We start from the raw sequence: 20,607 nt of genomic DNA, 5'->3' as shown, positions 1-20,607 counted from the left end.
ACAATTAATTTTAGACATGACATTTGGATATGTAGCAAGCTTGGGGAAAAAAATGACTTTGGACCTGTGGTTCCTGAAGCTGTTCCATACTTTTTCAGTGCATCATGTGGATATCTGCAGCAAGCTAATCGATCGGGATTGAGCGCATTGACCAATCAATAATTTCATCGTTGTCATATTATATGACCACCTGGATGATAAAAGATGATTTAGATGAATCTTGGTCATTTGTTGTCGACCAATCCTGATGTTTATGGGTCCTTGCTGTGTACAAAATATCGTTTCACTACGTTATGCAGGCAACTACACTTCAAAAGTAGTTAATTGTCTGTGAAGTACTCTATCTCCTGAGGTTGTAAAATATGCCACGCACTATATAAATGCAAGTTTATTATTTTTCCTTCTGGTACGGTACTGTCAGTTGAAACTTGTTAAGAGCACTGTATGTCCGTCATTCCTTAATATTTAAAGATCAGTGTTCTGATTTGACACAGGCTCCAAATTGTATTTTCTGTTTCTTATTAACTGTAACTACAAAAAAGATAATTATTTTAAATAGCACAACTTATATTTTCAAATGCCAGGATGTAGCAATTTGAGGAATTTTGATGAATAGATGGAATGTTAATTTGTTAAACGTTGCTCCTTTTTTGCAATGGAAATGTACTAAAAGTGCACAGTGGATCGTCCCTCCCTGTTCAAAATGAACAGAAGGTAAATTGTTCTTCATGGGTAACTACGACTGGCTGGTTACGTCACAAATATTTGAGTTAAACTTACATGTTGTTTGAAATATGTATGTCCCTTGTGGTAGACCACAAAGATAAAAGGCACCCAAGGTTTAGGTTAGAGAGCATTTGAACTCATGCAAAATAAATGCATTAGAGCTAGCCAGAGAAAATATCCAAGGGAGCTCAGATAAATCATATTGTTCAATGGGAGGGGAGGGGAAAGTGGTCACAGAATATGTTTGGGAAACTTTGGCAAAAAAAGAGCACATGTCCAAAGGTTTAAACATATTGCAACAAACAAATTAAAATATAAGTAAAGTACACGCCAATTAAACTGCTTATATTTATTGTGGTCAACTGTCTACATGAGGCAATTAATAATTGTCATTTGCAATTTCCATAGATGTCAAAGCAAATTAAGTGCTTTGACTATTTTGGGCAGGCCCAGCTGTTCAATTAGTAATTCACTCCTCAATAAAAAGCGATTAGCTTGGCTGCTTAATTGTCAGTTGTTAGTGTCTGGTTACATGTGATGCACTTCTGTGAACGAGCGATGAATTAACCTGGGGAGTGTCGCAGAGAATTAGAGCAGGGTTTGTAAAAGTGCAGGTCATGACCCATGGGTGGGTCACGGATGGGTGTCGGGAGGGTCGCGGAGTGATTGGTCGCAGTGTTCCCATGTGGTTCCGATCGCAGGAGAAGTGACCAACGACCGCTACTGGCATTTTGATTGAGAATATTGCGACTTCCGTCTTTTAAATGAGAAGAAATTAAGCTGCAGTCTTTTGGGCAGAAGTGGCAGCAGTGAACAGTCACAGAACAAGCCCTGTGTATACACTTATCATCAAACGCCCTCTATGTACATGATTTTGGCGGCAAATCACAGAGGAGAGCTTCTTCCATTTTCTAGCGGCTGGAAAGCAATGCAGGAGGACTGTGCAGAAGAATCATTTTCTTACAAGTGACAGACAGCGAGACACAAGAATAGTGTACTGACTGGACAGGACCTCACAAGTGAATCTGCTGGAGAGCTGCGCAGGAGAGTCCGGATCTCTAGTGTTAGCTCTGTACAGAGCTCCAGGGCCTCTGGTTAATAGCCTACAAAGAAGAAACTTTCTATTAATAAATATTTTTATTGAAGTTTACATTTGTACACTGTACACGAGAGGATTGAAACAGTTATTGTTTACAATTTACATGCCTTTCCTTATTTGGCACCTCCTCTTTCTTCCCCCCCCCCCCCCCCCCCCCAACCTTGTCTCCCCCACCCCACCTCTGCTCCCCCCTCCCCTTTCCTGCTATTTTCTGGTTCTGTCTTAGGCCCTTTTCTCCACCGTAGATGTATTATCTATTGTTCATTGTGTTCTTATGGTTTTGTGGGCGGGAGTGTGGGGGAGGGGGTGCTCTGGCCCCCAAAGAAGAAACTTAACTCAGGAACAAAGCAGTATAAAGATGATTTCTTGAGATATGATTTTGTCAATTGTGCCAATTGTAATAAGGAAGAGAGGGCCAGAGACACAAACAGGCCAGGATCTCACAACTGAATCTGCTGGAGAGAGCTTCTTAGGAGAGTCCATGGGAGGACAAAGCCGTGCTGGTGTGAGCTGTATCCAGAGCTCCAGGGCCTCAGGTGAACAGCTTATTAAGAAGAAACTGAATTCAGGAGCAAAGCAGCATAAAGATAATTTCTTTAGGTATAGCTTTATTAATTGTGCCAATGCAAATCAGGATGCAAAGCCCATGTGTGCTATGTGCAGGGAAGTACTGGCAAATGAGAAGAGAAGTTTCTGATTTTGAAAGAGAAGTGGTAGGTGAAAATGTATTTTTGAGGTTGAGGTTATTAAATTACAGCTGACAACAAATGAAAAGATTATGCTGCTGTACCTGACCTGTGATACCACATTAAAAACACGCCAAAAGCCCATGAAGCTGTCAGCATTCTGGAGTACCATCTCTCAGGAGTATCCAGTGCTGAGTAAAACAAGCATTTTGTTGCCATTGCCCTTCACAACGATCTACAAGTGTGAGGTTGTATTTTCTGTTTTCACAAAGGTGAAGATGGCACAAAGGAACTGGCTGAAGTCTGCATTTGATATGCGCATTGTCCTCTCCTCCTGTGAACCTGATTTGAGTGAGATTGTGAGGATCAAGCAGGCTCCCTTTTCACATTAAAGATAAGTGAACATGGCATGTGCTGCAAAGGTCAGCCGGTGTGAGTCACGAAGGTTGGCCAGTTGGCAAAAGTAGGTCTCTGGAAAAAAAGTTTGAAAAAAAATGAATTAAAAGGATCTCTGGCGAGACCTGCAGCTGATGAAACACAGGGCAAAAATGAACAGTAGCAAGGCAAGAGATGGGGAGGAAGCTATTCGCTGAATTTCCCAATGATATCCAGTGATATAATTGAATCTCTATGCATATTTGGATCAGAGTATTACTCCTGAATGCTGATGATGTCATGCTAGTTACTCACAGAGATTACCAGCTACAAAGACTCATGGGTTGACTAGGGGCTTTTCACAGTAACTTCATTGAAGCCTACTTGTGACAATAAGCGATGATTATTATTATTATCAATGCCCGTAAATTGTTTTTCCTAACTATAAATGTCAAGAAACCATGGATACCATTATTGAGACTAGCTTCATATCCCTGCTTTATTGTGGCATTTCAACCCATGTCCTCTGAGTATTAGCCTGGACCTCTGGAGTATTCATCCAGTGACATTATCATCATGATACCATCTCCCCTTGCCCATTTATCAAGCAAATGTAAGTGAGGCCTGGCAGTCGAAATTACCTAGGCATCTCCAGTGTTGGCTTTTTGGTTAAGTTTCTCATTTTGGTCCTGCTATGAATTATAGAATCATAGAATTTGCAATGCAGAAGGAGGCCATTCGGCCCTTCGAGTCTGCACTGGCCCTTTGAAAGAGCACCCTACCTAAGCCCACGCCTCCACCCTATTGCCGTAAGCCCACCTAACCTTTTTTTGGACATGAAGGGCAATTTAGCATAGCCAATTCACCTAACCTGCACATCTTTGGACTGTGGGAGGAAACCAGAGCACCCGGAGGAAACCCACGCAGACACGGGGAGAGTGTGCAGACTCTGCACAGACAGTGACCCAAGCCGGAAATTGAACCTGGGACCCTGGAGCTGTGAAGCAACAGTGCTAACCACTGTGCTACCGTACCGCCCACGTATCCTGCCCAAGTTAAAATCAGGGCAGTGTTGTTAGCTAATTTCCATTTAATTGATTTTAGATTTAGACATTATAAACATGAATGAAGATAATAATAATCTTTATTGTCACAAGTCGGCTTACATTAACACTGCACTGACATTACTGTGAAAAGCCCCTAGTTGCCACATTCCAGTGCCTGTTTGGGTACATCGAGGGAGAATTCAGAATGATGCCCCGATCAGGTCAATCCGGTTGCCCTAACGAAATATAAGGGCTTAAATGCTAACTCAGTATTATTATTCCTGTACTGCCCCATTAGGCTTTCTGGTAGGTGGAAAGTGTACCACACAATTCAGCCGCAGAAAGCAGATAAACAGTGAGGGTTAATAGCATATCTCATTACCCCTAGACTGTTTTCAGTTGCCAAGTAATGCAATAACAACAGTTTCAAGCATTACTTTTAAAACATACATACAGATGTTGAATTCTTAATCTGTCACAAAGTATAACCGTTTACAAACAGTAAGTTATTTCAGCAGTTTCTCGCCTTCAAATATTCCACTGAATTTTATTAATAAATATTTCTAGATGTGCAAGTATTTATAGAAGTTAAACAAATACATTATTTATATATTTTAATAGATTATCCTCCTTTCTTGTTACCGGAATAAAGTATTCAAACTATGCATGAATAAAATGCTGCCACTTGGATGGAGAGAGACTTCAAAAACAGCAGAAATTAATTTAAACCTGAGCTCCAAATTTCAAGCATATTTTTGCTGGTACAAAGCAACCACAGGCAGCTTAGGGCTCCTAAAATAAATACTATTTTCCCAAATAAATAAAACAGCATACTTCAAGTATGAGGTTAGCCTTTGGGGGATAAAACACAAGTACCATTATTGGAACAATAGCCTGCACAACCAACTGAACAAACCCTTTTGAAGTAAATGTAATCATTTCAAGGGTGAGGTTCCAGTGAATGACACAGTCATCACATATATGAAACTTGTAAAGTCACAAACTAGTAAACTTTACGAGATATAATAGACACAGCCGGGAAATTCATTTCCCACAGTCGCACAGTGGTTAACACTGTTGCTTCACAGCTCCAGGGACCCAGGTTCGATTCCCGGCTTGGGTGACTGACTGTGGAATCTGCACATTCTCCACTGTCTGCGTGGGTTTCCTCCGGGTGCTCCGGTTTCCTCCCACAAGTCCCGAAAGACGTGCTGTTAGGTAATTTGGACATTCTGAATTCTCCCTCTGTCTACCCGAACAGGCACATGAATGTGGCGACTAGGGGCTTTTCACAGTGACTTCATTACAGTGTTAATGTAAGCCTATGTATGACAATAAAGATTATTATAATTGCAACCAGACTTATTGGGTTGGACTTGCTCTGAGTGCCTTCTGTGTACTTTTGCATCTATTTGGATCTGGATTTGTTTTATTGGTTTAAAAAAAAAATTTAGAGTACCCAATCCTTTTTATCCAATTAAGGGGCAATTTAGCGTGTCCAATCCACCTAGTCTGCACATCATTTTGGGTTGGTGGGGTGAGACCCACGCAGACGCAGGGAGAATGTGCAAACTCCACACAGACAGTGACCTGGAGCCAGGATCGAAGAATTTGATTTATTGTCATGTGTACTGGAAAAGTGTTGTTCTGCGCACATTCCAGACACGTCGTTCCATACATGACAAAAACTTAAGACATACATAAATGCACTATATAAATCCATAGGCACAGGCATTGGTTGAAGCATATGGAGTGTAGTGCCACTCAGTCGAGATATATGATGAGCTCAGTTCAGTCCACAAGAGGGTCATTCAGGAGTATGGTAACAGCGGGGAAGAAGCTGTTTTGAACCTGTTAGTGTGTGTTCTCAGACTTTTGTATCTCCTGCCCGATGGAAGAAGTTGGAAGAGAGAATAACTCGGCTGGAGGGGTCTTTGATTATGCTGCCCACTTTCCCAAGGTAGCAGGAGATGAAGACAGTCAGTGGATGTAGTGATCTATTGCTATTTTGCTGTTTAATGAGAAATAAATTAATTGTCAGCATTTTCTAATTCAACCTGCTTCACTCAGGATGTTTAATTTTTGTATTCCCCTTCACCCAAACAGGCAGATTGGGTTCAATGTAAAAGATGCCATGCTGTATTTTGAAGAAAAGGGGAGTTATCCCCAGTGTCCTTGCCAATGTTTATCCTCAATCAATATTACAAAAGAAAGGCTATCTGGTCATTATCACATTGCTGTTTGTGGGACCTTATTGTGTGCAAATTGGCTGCTGTGTTTCCTGCATTACATCAGTGGCTTTGAGCCTTCCATTGATTGTGAGAGGCACTATATAAATGCAAATCATTTTTTCTCTGGGCTTTCCTCTGCACTTGTAGGTTTTGAAGGAGAATGACAGAAAAAGAATGTCAGGCAGATACATCTGGGCCTCAATGCTTGGTCAGAACTTCCTCTTCTTAATACTGATATCAATATGTACAGGGCCTAGCAATTATAATTAGCCAAGTGCAAATACATTGATTCCCGGAGGAGTCCATCATGGACTGTACAGATTTCTGCAGTCAAACATATGACAAAGGCAATTCAGTCAGTGCTTCTAAAGACAACTACTATATTGTCATTTATGTTCTTGAGTCTTTCCATGCAACAAACAGAAGATAGCTGCCAAAGCTCCCAGTCTACGCTGACCAGTTGCAACCCACCAAACCAATGAGGCTTTGTTTACCAGGCTAATCAGTTCATCTGTTTTGCCTCCTGAAAATATTTTGCAATATGAAGATGTGTTTCCCATATGATTGGATTTTCTAAGGGTTCACGGGATTATTGACGGCTGCACGGGTGCCTATCCAGATCACAACCCCAAACATTACACCTTTCACAAACAGAAAGGATTTTACTCTGTAAATGTGCAGCTGGTTTGCGAATCTCGATACCCATTTATATCTAGGTTCAGAACCATGCATATGATTGTGTTCGGGAAACAAAGGTAGCTTTAAGGGATTTATACTTCTGTTAGTAAACATTAGAAATAAGATATAGTTTTAAGTGGGTTCAATTTAAGTGGGTTTCTGTGCCTTGAAGAGTAAAACCTAAAGTTAGATTCACAATGGACAACGGTGTCTTTATGTGTGGGGGTTGGTTAGGTTCCAACTGTGTTTCGATGTGCTTCGAGAATCCACATAGAAACATAAATTTCTGGGAATGAATCATAGAATTCCTACAGTCCAGGAGGAGGCCATTCAGCCCCTTGAATCTGCACTGACCCTCCAAAAGAGCACTCAACAAGGTTCACTCCCTGTCCACACAGCCCTATCCCCATAACCTAACCTGCACATCCTTGGACTATGGGAGGAAACCGGAGCACCCGGGGGAAACCCACGCAGACACAGGGAGAAAGTGCAAACTGCCATTCATTGAGGTAGAGTTCCAGCTTTACTATCATGGTTTCAGGGATGAGGGATTAATGTAAATGGACTGGAGGAATTGGGGTCCTTCTCCTTAGTGCTGCAAAGGCAAAGAGAAGATTCAATGACGTGTTTAAAATCATGAAGGGCTTAAAAGAAGCATTCCAATACTGCAGGGCCTTAACCAACAGGCACAGATTCAAGGTGATTGGCAAAACATCAGAGGTGGCATGAGGAAAAGTGTTATTACATAAGAAGTGGCTAGGATTTAGCAGGCACTGACTGCCTGAATGAATGGTGAAAACAAATTCAGCAGTAACTTTGGATAAATAATTGAAGCAAAGAGAATTGTAGGGATATGGCAAAGTGGATTGATCCTTGAAAGAGCCAGCACACATTTATAATAATAATCTTTATTGTCACAAGTAGACTGGCATTAACACTGCAGTGAAGTTACTGTGAAAATCCCCAAATCGCCACATTCCGGCACCTGTTCGGGTATACAGAGGGAGAATTCAGAATGTCCAATTCACCTAACAGCATTTCTTTCAGGACTTATGGGAGGAAACCGGAGCACCCGGAGGAAATGCACGCAAACACGGGGAGAACGTGCAAACTCCAGACAGACAGTGACCCAAGCCAGGAATCGAACCCAATCCCTGGTGCTGTGAAGCAACAGTGCTAACCACTATGCTAACCACCCATAATGGACTGAATGGCTGACATCTGTGATTCGATGAGGGCCTCATACTTTGTTATTTTCAATGTTGGGAGGAGTATTATGACATAAAGTAAAACAATCTACAGAAAACTGGACTCTATATTGGTTTATATTTTACATGCAAAGCAGTCCAGGTGGTTGCGTTCAAAGTTAGAATTGGAATTAGCGCTTTCTGGAAGATGATTTGTGTTAGGTGCACAGAGAATAGGGAGAGCTGTGTGTGAGGTGACAGCAGCCAGATCACAGGCAGAGGAAAGGCCGAAGTATTAGCAAAGACTGTATGGGAGCCAGGGAGCTGCTTGTGTGACTCTGGGCCATTCCACAAGGAATCTGTAAATCCCAGAATTGGAAACAATGTTCCTCGTTAATGAGAAACATGGCTGTTTATCTCGACCCTATTCTAAAAATGATCCAGCTGTCTATTTCCCGTTTCCCCCAGCGGCTCCCTGCTGAGATTTCGTTGGGAACACGTCCCAGGTTCCGATTAGTTCAATCTGATTCGCCCCTTGAGAGGGAGTCCAGCCTCAACAAGGGTCCAATTCAATTCTGAAAGGGGCGGTGGGTAATAAATAGGTTTCATAATTCGGAACTTGCTTGGTACTGGGCTCACTTTCCATCCTCGCAAATATAAAGAAGTGAGGCTCCAGCAGGGGAACTTCGATTTTGACGCAAGGCTGTGGAGACGGGATGGGTTTGTCCAGGAAAATCTTTCTCTTTTCCACACTCCTTGTAATTGCCGATTCTGCCCCTCCGACCTGCTACTCTGCTGTTGTGAGATTGAGTAAAGGGATTACGGAGTCTCTGGGCAGATTAGAGACGTTTTCGATCACGGTAAATCGCAGCCCAGACTCGCTGGTTTGATTGCTCAGTGTGACCTTTGCACGGCGGTTCTAAATGAATTGTGTTCCTTCCACAGAAACGGTGCCTCGCTAACCTGCCGAAGCTCTACATTAACGTGCATGTAAGTACGTGTGCGATTTGAGAAATGTAATAACGTGGCTGTGACTGTTGTTGGGGTGTGCACCCATTCATCCTGGGATCTCTCTGTCCATGCTGCAGAACTCCTGTGTGACCATCAAACTTCGTGACCACCTCTACGCTTTGGAGAACCTCATCACTCCCCAGTGCAGAGAGCTCAAAAGAATTGAGTTCCTCAAAGTGCGAGTCAAGCGCTTGTACAACATGATCGACCGACTCTGCTACAGGGTATTGTATACTTTGCCTTGTCTTATCCGGGCAGGGACTATAGACAACTGTTTGCACTTGCTCCACACCAACCAGCGTCTCCTCCTGAAACACACACAAACACTGTCAGTTCAGTGTCATATTTTACTGCCTTTTGTCACTCCACAGGACCTGGTGTTCTTCATCGACGATTGCGCAGCGCTGGAACGCCCGCCTCCTCCGCCCGAGCCGCAAGACGAGCTCCTGGAATGAAGACTCCGCTGGATTGACATTGAGCCGCAATCGCTACAACTCCGCGTCCAACCAACCGCCTGAGAACCAGGCAGGCTTTCCTGTGTCGGGGGGTGGGGGGGGGGTTGCCGAGTGATGGTTTGATGTTCTGTATGCAGTGGATACATTAGTTAAAATGAGTTACTACACAGGATGGGGGTGGGGCGGTGTCTGCTAAATTCGATTCTGATTAATGCTGTAGTGCACAAAAATAAACAAGGTAACAAAACTATGGTGTATCTATTTGGATTGTGAACCTGCCTCGACTCTGAAGTCAGGATCAGGTGTGTACCCTATTATACTAACATTATTCTAGAGGGTATGTACCCTATTATACCAACATTATTCTACAGGGTCAGGGGTGTATCATATTATACCAACATTATTCTAGAGGGCTAGGGGTGTACCATATTATACCAACATTATTCTAGAGGGCCAGGGGTGTACCATATTATACCAACATTATTCTAGAGGGTCAGGGGTGTATCATATTATACCAACATTATTATAGAGGGTCAGGGTGTACCATATTATACCAACATTATTATAGAGGGCCATGGGTGTACCATATTATACCAACATTATTATAGAGGGTCAGGGTGCACCATATTATACCAACATTATTATAGAGGGCCATGGGTGTACCATATTATACCAACATTATTATAGAGGGCCATGGGTGTACCATATTATACCAACATTATTATAGAGGGTCAGGGTGCACCATATTATACCAACATTATTATAGAGGGCCATGGGTGTACCATATTATACTAACATTATTCTAGAGGGTCAGGGTGTACCATATTATACCAACATTATTATAGAGGGTCCAGGTGTAGCATATTATACCAACATTATTATAGAGGGCCATGGATGTACCATATTATACCAACATTATTATAGAGGGTCATGGATGTACCATATTATACCAACATTATTATAGAGGGCCAGGGTGTACCATATTCTACCAACATTATTATAGAGGGCCATGGATGTACCATATTATACCAACATTATTATAGAGGGTCAAGGGTGTACCATATTATACCAACATTATTATAGAGGGTCCAGGGTGTAGCATATTATACCAACATTATTATAGAGGGCCATGGATGTACCATATTATACCAACATTATTATAGAGATCCATGGATGTACCATATTATACCAACATTATTAGAGAGGGTCAGGCTGTACCATATTATACCAACATTATTATAGAGGGTCAGGATGTACCATATTATACCAACATTATTATAGAGGGCCATGGGTGTACCATATTATACCAACATTATTATAGAGGGTCAGGGATGTACCATATTATACCAACATTATTATAGAGGGCCATGGGTGTACCATATTATACCAACATTATTATAGAGGGTCAAGGTGTACCATATTATACCAACATTATTATAGAGGGTCAGGGTGTACCATATTATACCAACATTATTATAGAGGGTCAGGGTGTACCATATTATACCAACATTATTATAGAGGGTCAGGGTGTACCATATTATACCAACAATATTATAGAGGGTCAGGGTGTACCATATTATGCCAACATTATTATAGAGGGTCAGAGTGTACCATATTACACCAACATTATTATAGAGGGCCGGGGTGTACCATATTATACCAACATTATTATAGAGGGTCGGGGTGTACCATATTATACCAACATTATTATAGAGGGCCATAGGTGGACCATATTATACCAACATTATTATAGAGGGTCAGGGGTGTACCATATTATACCAACATTATTATAGAGGGTCAGGGGTGCACCATATTATACCAACATTATTATAGAGGGTCATGGTGTACAATATTATAGCAACATTATTATAGAGGGTAAGGGGTGTACCATATTATACCAACATTATTATAGAGGGCCGGGGTGTACCATATTATACCAACATTATTATAGAGGGCCATAGGTGGACCATATTATACCAACATTATTATAGAGGGTCAGGGGTGTACCATATTATACCAACATTATTATAGAGGGTCAGGGGTGCACCATATTATACCAACATTATTATAGAGGGTCATGGTGTACAATATTATAGCAACATTATTATAGAGGATAAGGGGTGTACCATATTATACCAACATTATTATAGAGGGTCAGGGGTGTACCTTATTATACCAACATTATTATAGAATTTATGACCATTGTGTCCGGTATCTGCTTTTTTTAGAGCCACCTCGGCCCAACATATTTCCCCCTTTTCAGGTACATATCTAAACCGCTTTAGGAAACAATTATTGCATCTGCAAACACAGTTTAAATTCTGAGGTTTGCGTCTCGAATCGTATGACCATTTGTTTAAGAGCTGCTGCATTATGTATCTGCCTCTCTGACCCAATTTTCTTCCAGCACACACATCCCACTCTCCTCCTCCAACTCACACCATATCCCCTGACCTACCTTCATGGAGCACTCAAATAAAATGCTTCAAGGCCTTCATAGAGCGTGTTATCTCCGTATTCACAGACTAGTTGTTCTCACTTACGTATTGTACATTATCGATTACACTTACATACTGTACATTATCAATTACGCTTACATACTGTACATTATCAATTACACTTATATATTGTACATTATCAATTACACGTATACTGTACATTATCGATTACACATACATACTGTACATTATCAATTACACTTATATATTGTACATTATCAATTATACTTACATACTGTACATTATTGATTACATGTATCCTGTACATTATCGATTAGACATACTGTACATTATTGATTACACTTATATACTGTACATTATTGATTAAACATATATACTGTACATTAGCGATTACACTTGTGCTGTACATTATGGATTACACAGATATACTGTACATTATGGATTACACTTATATACTGTACATTATGGATTACACTTATATACTGTACATTATGGATTACACATATATACTGTACATTATCGATTACACTTATATACTGTACATTATCGATTACACTTATATACTGTATATTATACTTAGGGCTATGGACCAAATGCTGGCAAGTGGGATTTGTGTAGATTAAGTAGGTTTTTTCTGTCGGTGCAGGCTTTTGGGGCGAGGGCCTCTTCTGTACTGGATGATGCTATGATTATCGATTACGTCCTGTGCTGCCAATCTTATTCCAACTTAGTTTCTGAAATTAAAGTTTACCAAATGCAATATCCCCATATCTGGTTACATTTACACATTCCAAGATTCAGATGATTTTTTAAAAAATCATTCGATATATAATGTTTGACTAAATGGAATTCCTGGCCAGCAGCAAAGCAACAATATCCATTACTGACCTTGACGGCTGTCCAACATTGATACAGCGGTCTTGTTGAATTTTGTTTGATCATTGTCCCTTTGAGTCACCTTGCAAAGTACGTGTATGTTAAAGGTGCCAAATGAATGCCAGTAGTTATCAATGCTGGAGGCTTATTTGACACCTGAACCATGTAAGCAGCTATTATGACAAGTGTGGAAAAGCTGGGGCAAGAAGAAAGGAAGGCTGCTTTTAGAATGGAGTACATTGTGTGTGTGTGTGTTCCAGTATAAGGCAACAGCTGATTTTGTTTAATAGTCATCTATATTTATTTTTATTTATTTTTAAAGCATACATTTTGGTTTAAAACCAGGATACAACTTTAAAATGCTGTATTCATTGCAGGTTCCATAAGAAAGACAAAGAATAGGGAATGGTCTGGATTTTACAGCAAAACTGTTAGCATTGGCGGTCATTTCTCCTCAGAAATTGGCAACAACCTCTGGGCTCCACACATGTGCAGTTAAACATGGAAATCGAGAACACAAACAGAAAATACTGGACAATCGTAGCAGGTCTGACAGCATCTGTGGAGAAAGAAGGGAGCTAACGTTTTGAATCTGGATGACTCTTTGTCAAAGCTAAAGAGAACTGGAAATAGGATAAGATTTATACTGTTGTTGGGGGAGGCATGGAGCGGAGGGGCTGGATAGGGGGCAGGGATAGGTGGAGATTGACAAAGATGTTGTGGATATAAAAACAAAAGGAGTGTAAATGGAGGTGATTAAGGCAAAAAAGGGTGCTGATAGTGACACAAAGAGATTAGAATATGTGAATGACAGAACAAAGGTGAGCAGTGTGTCAAAGGGCAACCAAGAACAGGGAGCAGATGCCCCAAGTGGGGTGGGAGAGGTTGGGGATGGGACAATGGTAAGGGAAAAACAGATCAATGGAAGAAATGAAAATAAACTGATAGAAATACAAATGGGGTGAAGGTGGAGGAGAGAGTTCACAGTCTGAATTTGTTGAACTCAATGTTAAATCCAGAAGGCTGTAACGTGCCTAATCGGAAGACGAGGTGCTGTTCCTCCAGCTTGCGCTGGGCTTCACTGGAACATTACAGCAGGACAAGGACGGACATGTGGGCGTGAGAGCAGGATGGTAAGTTGAAACGGCAGACTCAAAACGTTAGCTGCCTTCTCTTCCCGTAGATGCTGTCAGGCCGGCTGCGATTGTCCAGTATTTTCGTTTTTTGTTTCAGATTCCAACATCTGCAGTAATTTGCTTTTATCTATGGAAATCGAAAAGTTGCTGTCAGTGATTCCACACTTCCCCAGAAGCTATTCCAACCCCCCCCCCCCAAACTGTGCTGAATCGAAAGTCATCCAATTGTGAGTTCTGGAGAAATGACACCTTTCTGCCTCCATTGTGTTTGATTCCCCCCATCAAATTCTGCTCCCTAACTACCAACTCCACCCCTCTACCTAGCAACAGTCTGCGATTGAGCTGGTTGGCTAGCAACCTTGGTGTTACATTTGATCCTGAGATGATCTTCCAACTTCATAAAGGGGCTGTTTAGCACAGAAAGGGGCTGTTTAGCACAGGGCTAAATCGCTGGCTTTGAAAGCAGATCAACGCAGGACAGCAGCACGGTTCGATTCCCGTAACAGCCTCCCCGAACAGGCGCCGGAATGTGGTGACTAGGGGCTTGTCACAGTAACTTCATTTGAAGCCTACTTGTGACAATAAGCGATTTTCTTTTCATAATCATTTTGTCTATTATCACCTATTTCCACCTCCTTAACATCATTTAGTTGTAGCTCTGCCTTCGCTTACCTGCTGCTGAAGCCCTTATCCATGTCTTCATTACCCTCTAGATTTGACAATTCCAACACATTCCTTTCATTTTAAATAAACTTACAGCACCCAATTCTTTTTTTTTCCAATTAAGGAGCAATTTAGCATGGCCAATTCTCCTAGCCTACACACCTTTGCGTTGTGGAGGTGAGACCTATGCAAACATAGGGAGAATCCACACAGACAGTGACCCGGGGCCGGGATCGAACCCAGGTCCTCAGCACCGTGAGGCAGCAGTGTTAACCGCTGCATCGCCGCGCCGCCCCAAATTCCAACACATTCCTGACTGGTCTCCCACATTCTGCCCTCCGTAAACTTGGCGATCCAAAAATTCCTCGTAACAAAGTCCGTTCACTGGCACCCCTGTGCTCACTGAGGCTCCTGCTCAAGCAACACCTTGATGTTAAAATTCTCATTGTACTCAACTCCCTCCAGGACCATGCCCTTCCTTATCTCAGTCACCTCCTTCAACCCCACAAACCTGCAAGATGTCCGCACTCCTCTAATTCTGGCCCATTGTGCATTCCCAATCAGGATTGTTCCACCATGAGTGCCTCTGCCTTCATTAGGGGCTGGTTAAGCACAGTGGGTTAAACAGTTTGCTTGTAATGCAGAACAAGGCCAGCAGTGTAGGGTCAATTCCTGCACCGGCCTCCCTGAACAGGCACCAGAACGTGGCGACTAGGGGCTTTTCACAGTGACTTCATTGAAGCCTATTTGTGACAAGAAGTGATTATATATATATATATAATATATTTGTCTGGGCTCCAAGCTCTGGAATGCCCTCCCTACAACTCTCCATCCCCCCCCCCCCCCCCCCCACCTGCTTTAAGACCCTTAAAAACCTGCAAGCTCTTGGTCGATTGACCTGATGGGTGGCTGTTCCTCTGAAGCGCCTTGTGGTTGTTGTGACGTTCAAGGTGCACCCACACACACAGGCGCGATTGTGAGGTTATGAGAAGTGGGGGCGAGTCGAGGCGTTTCTCTGGAGGAGCCGGTCAGAGGGGATGGATCACCCGAAGTGGCTCAGTCCTCCTCTGCTGAATGTCCTTTAAAAATCGCGCCCAGTATCCAGGCGTACCAATCATCTCAAGGCGCGTTCATTCATTCAGCGTCTGGCTGCAAAGAGGTTTGGCAACAACCAAACGTTACAAGGATCTCCATGGTTACTGCAACATTGAAGTGGATTTGGGGGGGGGGGGGGGGGGGGTAGTGGGTGCAATGATCCGGGAAAGATTAAACGCTGGAGCGTACGCTGCACCTCTTCAAAATCGACTTCAGTAAATTCCCCCACCCCCTCCCCGTAAATGTATTTATCTTAAGATACATTTCAGCCGAGAAATGGAACTGGCTTGCAGTTTCTTCCCGTTTGTTTTTGACATGCACTGAAGCCCCATGGCGCTGCCGGCTTGCTGCATGTTTTAGGATCGCTGGGGTGCAAGCGGCGTGAGTTCCTCAGCGCGACGGTTATGGAGCTGCCTGAGCCCCGCTCCGGGACTGAACCTGATGGACATTTGTGCAGCTCGATCTCAGACCACGGCGGAAGTGCGAGAAGGCTGTGTGATGTCTGGTGCAGTGACAAATCACTGGATCTTTGCAGCAAAGACCTAAGCTGCCTGAAGTGTGACATGCCGAGATGTATCCAGGTAAATTATCCCCCGACCACCCCCGCCCCCCCCCCCCCCCCCGCAAGTCACTCATCTGGTCTGCATGTTTGTTCCCAGTATTCTGCTCCTTTGTTCCAACCCTACGATCAAAGTTCACGGGAGACCCTGACTCAGCTCCAACTATTTGCTGTGTCTTTTTTAAATTAAAATAATCCAACAAATCTATGTTCCTAAATTGAACACGTTTCCCAATTTACCACTCCCATCATTAATTTGACACCAGTTCTGGCAATCCTCCCAATTGCCAGCACTTTTTTACTTCTTCTTGGGGCGGCACGGTGGTTTAGCATTGCTGCCTCGCAGCACGAGGGACCCGGGTTCGATTCTGACCTGGGGTCACTGTCTGTGTAGAGTTTGCACGTTCTCCCCGTATCTGCGTGGGTTTCCTCCGTGCTCTTGTTTCCTCCCACAGTCCAAAGATGTGCAGGTTAGTTGGTTTGGCCATGATAAATTGCCCTTGCTGTCCAACGGTTATAGGGATCGGGCAGGAGTGGGCCTGGGTGGGGTGTTCTTTTAGACAATCGGTGTAGACTCGATGGACCGAATGGTCTCCTTCTGCACTGTAAGACGTCTTACAACACCAGGTTATTGTCCAACAGGTTTGTTTCAAATCACTAGCTTTCAGAGCACTGCTCCTTCTTCAGGACCTGAGGAAGGAGCAGTGGTCCGAAAGCTAATGATTTTAAACAAACCTGTTGGACTTTAACCTGGTGTTGTAAGACTTCTTACTGTGCTCACCGGTCCAACGCCAGCATTTCCACATCACTCCTTCTGCACTGTTCTATGTTCTAATTCTACAGTTCTAATTCTATGATTATTGTGATTTCCACACCGTCCCCTCTGAGGATTCCTTCCCATGCTATTTCAAGCATTATAGGAGAGTGGGGTTTCTGCTAAAAGTGTGTTGACACTCGGCCATGGTGGATTGCATTGACCTTCAGATCTGAAAGTTATATCTACCCAGGGTTCTGGAATTTCAGTATTCAGAGGTTGCAGACCGCAGTGTATGTTAGACGTTTTAGTTGCTGTGAAATGAAGAGTCTAGAGTTCTTGTTCCTTTTTACCAAACGCCCTTTATTTCACTTCCACAGCCTCTGCACAAAATCTTAACAACACACCATCTCCCAGAGGCCGCCTGAAGCCCCGTTACATATCAGTGTCAATTAATGGATACTTAACATAAATGAGACAACTAACTGCAATGTCTCTTAACCCATTACTTAACAGTCTCTCCGTCCTTGGAGAAAAAATTATAATTAGGTGAAAACAAAATTTCAAGAAACTCAAAAACACACACATGATGTCCCCCCTTTTTTTTTTGTTTGGACTAGAACGAAAAAAAACAGTCACAGAAACAAGCGCCCTTCATTAACAATATCAAAAGGTTTCTGTGAACTCGCCCCTCTTTTCATAAAACAGTCTGACAGTTGATAGCTCCTGTCGACCCATTTAATTTTTGTTATTTCCCCTCTGTCCAACATCTGCTTCAAACTTGCGATGTCTATCCGTAACCTCTTTTCATTGACACTTTTTGTAGAGTGCACATTTTCCCACAGGGATTTATTGTCAATGTGACAGTCAATAGGTATATTACCCAAATCCCCTAATCGCAAAATTTCTGACAATATCATACTTATATAAAAAGCCATATCCACCGCCTCTACAAGGCTTAACGTCTCAGCAGCCAAAGTGCTTTTTACCACTCTCCTTATTTTCTTTGTTTCCCGCGCAAGTGGGCAACATTTACCATTGTTCCCCAAAAGGAAAATTATAAAACCTCCTGCGCTTGAAACACCATCACATAAATTTGCGTAGGATGCATCACTATAAACTATGAGTTTCAAGTGCTTAAGGTCACCTAAAACCGGGAACTTCAAACACACTCCTGCATTTTTAGTTTAGCCAACGCTTTATTTGCTTCCACTTTGGGATCATTCATTTTTGTACTCAACTCTAAGACATCAAAACTCACATCCAGTCTAGTCTGTCGACCTAACCAGTTCAGTTGCCCAATTAAACTTCACAATTGCTCTTTTTCTATCTTTGAAACCATTGCGTCTTTTTGTGAAACTCGGCCACGTCTAATTGCTATTGGGGTGATGCTTTCTAAATAAGATTGCTGACGTAAAGTTGCCCCTAACTTAGTCTGTCCAATTTCCAGTCCAATATATTTAAATGCACCGGAAGCCTGACTTCCAATCCTGAATTCTTTCCTCAAACCAGAGATTACAATAGCTTCAAAATCAATAGTCCCACCCCACAAAAAATCATCGACATGCATCATAAAAATGCCAGAAAGATTTCCTTTATAGTGCCAGTAAAACATTGCAAGGTCTGCTTTCAACTGGCAACAGCCTAACTTTAACAAACCTGACCTTACCGAAAAGTACCAGACTCTAGATGCATCATTTAATTCATATACACATTTGTTCAACTTCCAGAGTACCCCTTCTGTGTTAGCTGCTTCTTTAGGAGGACAGAGAAAAATGTCTCTCTGGAGCTGATGCCCCTGCAAAAAGGCAGCTTTTATATCTATAGATTTGCATTCCCATGCCTTTGTGGCCAATAGAGCCAAGAAGATCTTTAAAATAACCTTTCCTGCTGTAGGTGAATCTGCCCTTAAATCCTGATCTTCTAAGTTTTCTTCAAATCCCCTTGCACGAGCCTGGCCTTTGCCTTATAAGTTCCATCCGGAAGAACCTTTTCCATGCAAATCCATCTGTGGGATAGAGCTCTTTGTCCCCTATCCGATACTTCCGCGTATACCCCAAATTCACTGCAACTATGCAATTCTTGCTGTTTTGCTTCTTTAATAACTTTTTCATCTAATTTATTTGAAGCCACCAAAATCTCACGTGCATGTGGGCTTCTACTCCTATTAGTATTCGTAGTCTTACTCATGTTCCGAGATCTTGACAAACTACGTCCCCTCTCCCGCCTGGTATCTCGTTCTGTACTGCTACTGCTTGATCTTTCCCTTCTGCTGTGGGATGTCCTTTCAATAGTTCTCGAACTTTTCCTGCGGACCTGTTCACTATCCGATGTACTATCTGAACTGGCACTGCGTTTCTGTGCCCTCCATTTTTGAACTTCGTTTTCCCAATCCATTGTCTTGACTCCTTCCCCTGAATGCTGTACATTCAACCAATGTTTATACTTTCCAGTGGCCTTCCCTGCTCTACTAATAACAGTTGCATCCTTCCATTGACTAGACCCTTCAGGCTAGTATGTCACTTTTGTACCAACTTTTGGCAGTTGTCCTTTTGGAAAAATGGCCTGTTTTAATTCACCAGAAGTGTTGTGTTCCTCCACAGAAACCCTGTCTATATCAGTTAATTGGTCCTCATAGTTCTGTAACACATGCGTACCAGATGACTCTGGTTCCTCGTCATGTCTGACTGCTCTGTTTAAATTTGAAAATTTGTAATCTATACCCATTATCCTTGATGAATGGACCCTAACAGTTTGATTACCATGTTGCAAAAATAATTGTTTTGCCATCTATGCCTATGATCTTCCCTGGGCCTTTCCATTCATTAGAATTGTCTCTCTTATAGTATACCATGTCTCTTTGCTGAGAAACGGCATCTGATGGCCGTACGTTATGTCTTAAAGCTCTGCGAATTCTTTCAGAGACTTCTGCTTCCAAAAAAGCTTTTCTACTGCTATGTAATGCATTTAAATGTTCAGCAAAACCACAGCTAATTGTAGTCCCCTCCCAAGCTGGAGGCTGGTCATCCAAAATGGACGGAATTTTAGGATTTCTACCAAACACTAATTGATAAGGACTATAGCCACCAACCATCTGCAATGAATTATTTGCATGTACTGCCCATGCTAAAGCTGAATTTAGCCTGCAATTTGGTCGATCTGTCAAAATTTTCCGAAGCATGTCATCAATGACAGCATGATTTCTTTCACAGACACCTTTACTAAATGGGCTTTCTGCAGCTGTATTCATAACTCTGATATTCATGTTTTCACACACATCCCTAAACTCATCATTAGCAAATTCTCCCTCATTGTCCGTAAGGAATTTTGCCGGTGGACCCATTCCTGTCCCTATTCATTTTTCCACGATTTGATCCAGAATTACCCTCTTTTCTTTACTTCGTACAATCGTTGATTGACTAAATCTGGTTGCTAAATCTACAAAATGCGAAATAAATATATTATTTGCTTTATCCCAGATCTTAAGTTCCATGGCCATAATGTCATTAAAATCCCTGGCCAAAGGTAGGGTTACTATCGGTCGTGCTGGTGTCCTTCTGTACTTCCTACA

The 20,607-nt window shown here is 42.3% G+C and overlaps 2 protein-coding genes across 3 annotated transcripts in view; both read left to right on the top strand.

Moving 5' to 3' along the window:
- Positions 1-8,626: 8,626 nt before the first annotated feature.
- Positions 8,627-9,741, top strand: cytl1 (cytokine like 1). The gene is made up of 4 exons (XM_072495514.1): positions 8,627-8,888; positions 8,974-9,018; positions 9,117-9,263; positions 9,411-9,741. The coding sequence occupies exons 1-4, from the start codon at positions 8,745-8,747 to the stop codon at positions 9,492-9,494; spliced, it is 420 nt and encodes a 139-aa protein (XP_072351615.1). The 5' UTR covers positions 8,627-8,744; the 3' UTR covers positions 9,495-9,741.
- Positions 9,742-15,871: 6,130 nt separating this feature from the next.
- Positions 15,872-20,607, top strand: part of LOC140408388 (uncharacterized) — a 60,075-nt gene continuing 55,339 nt past the window's right edge. For both annotated transcript variants that reach the window (XM_072495511.1, XM_072495510.1), the window contains exon 1: positions 15,872-16,304. In XM_072495511.1, the coding sequence (XP_072351612.1) occupies positions 16,128-16,304 (177 nt within the window). In that variant the 5' untranslated portion in view covers positions 15,872-16,127. The remainder of the gene's footprint in view (positions 16,305-20,607) is intronic.

The sequence above is a fragment of the Scyliorhinus torazame genome, chromosome 3 (assembly GCF_047496885.1).
Source record: "Scyliorhinus torazame isolate Kashiwa2021f chromosome 3, sScyTor2.1, whole genome shotgun sequence".
Classification (NCBI taxonomy): domain Eukaryota; kingdom Metazoa; phylum Chordata; class Chondrichthyes; order Carcharhiniformes; family Scyliorhinidae; genus Scyliorhinus; species Scyliorhinus torazame.
This window is presented reverse-complemented; position numbering and strand designations above follow the sequence as displayed.

Bases quoted from the DNA above. Each gene is read 5' to 3' on its own strand.
- cytl1 (XM_072495514.1), top strand. From the start codon at position 8,745: ATGGGTTTGTCCAGGAAAATCTTTCTCTTTTCCACACTCCTTGTAATT. The intron at 8,889-8,973 runs GTAAATCGCAGC...TTCCTTCCACAG, and splicing joins TAGAGACGTTTTCGATCACG to AAACGGTGCCTCGCTAACCT. The intron at 9,264-9,410 runs GTATTGTATACT...GTCACTCCACAG, and splicing joins TCGACCGACTCTGCTACAGG to GACCTGGTGTTCTTCATCGA.